Source organism: Eimeria tenella, genomic scaffold, assembly GCF_000499545.2.
Source record: "Eimeria tenella Houghton genomic scaffold, Eth_scaff2444, whole genome shotgun sequence".
Lineage (NCBI taxonomy): Eukaryota > Apicomplexa > Conoidasida > Eucoccidiorida > Eimeriidae > Eimeria > Eimeria tenella.
In genome coordinates, this window is record NW_013542307.1 from 1,093 (window position 1) to 1,437 (window position 345).

The 345-nt window shown below is 67.8% G+C and overlaps 1 protein-coding gene across 1 annotated transcript in view; it reads right to left on the reverse strand.

Annotated features, from left to right (window-relative positions):
* Positions 1 to 345, reverse strand: part of ETH_00042080 (uncharacterized protein) — a gene marked incomplete at both ends in the record, with an annotated part of 2,604 nt that overhangs the window by 1,028 nt on the left and 1,231 nt on the right. The window contains 2 exons of the mRNA XM_013374994.1: positions 1 to 139; positions 235 to 343. Coding sequence (XP_013230448.1) covers positions 1 to 139; positions 235 to 343 — 248 coding nt within the window. The remainder of the gene's footprint in view (positions 140 to 234; positions 344 to 345) is intronic.

A 345-nucleotide genomic window follows, 5' to 3' on the forward strand; every position in this document is an offset into this window, starting at 1 on the left:
GGCGCGGGCCGCGCCCTCCGCCTCCGCCTCCTCCTCCTCCTCCTCGTCGCTCAAACTCCCCGACAGCGCCTCCGGAAACAGCAGCGAAATGTAAGACCACAGCGCGAAGCAGCCGTGGGGGTGCTGGAAAGACAAGGCCCTGTAGAAGTCCCCCCTGCGGCCTTCTTGCCAAGTTATGATGCTTTCTTTCTGGTGCTGGTAGAGCGCGTTGCAGCAGACTTCGCTGTCGACCACCAGCGCGCCGGAGGCCTCTTCGCGCACCACCAGCCGGCTGCCGCGCGCCGCCGCTGCTGCTGCTGCTGCTGCTGCTGCTGCTGCTGCTGCGCGCTCCGGCAGCTCGGGGCT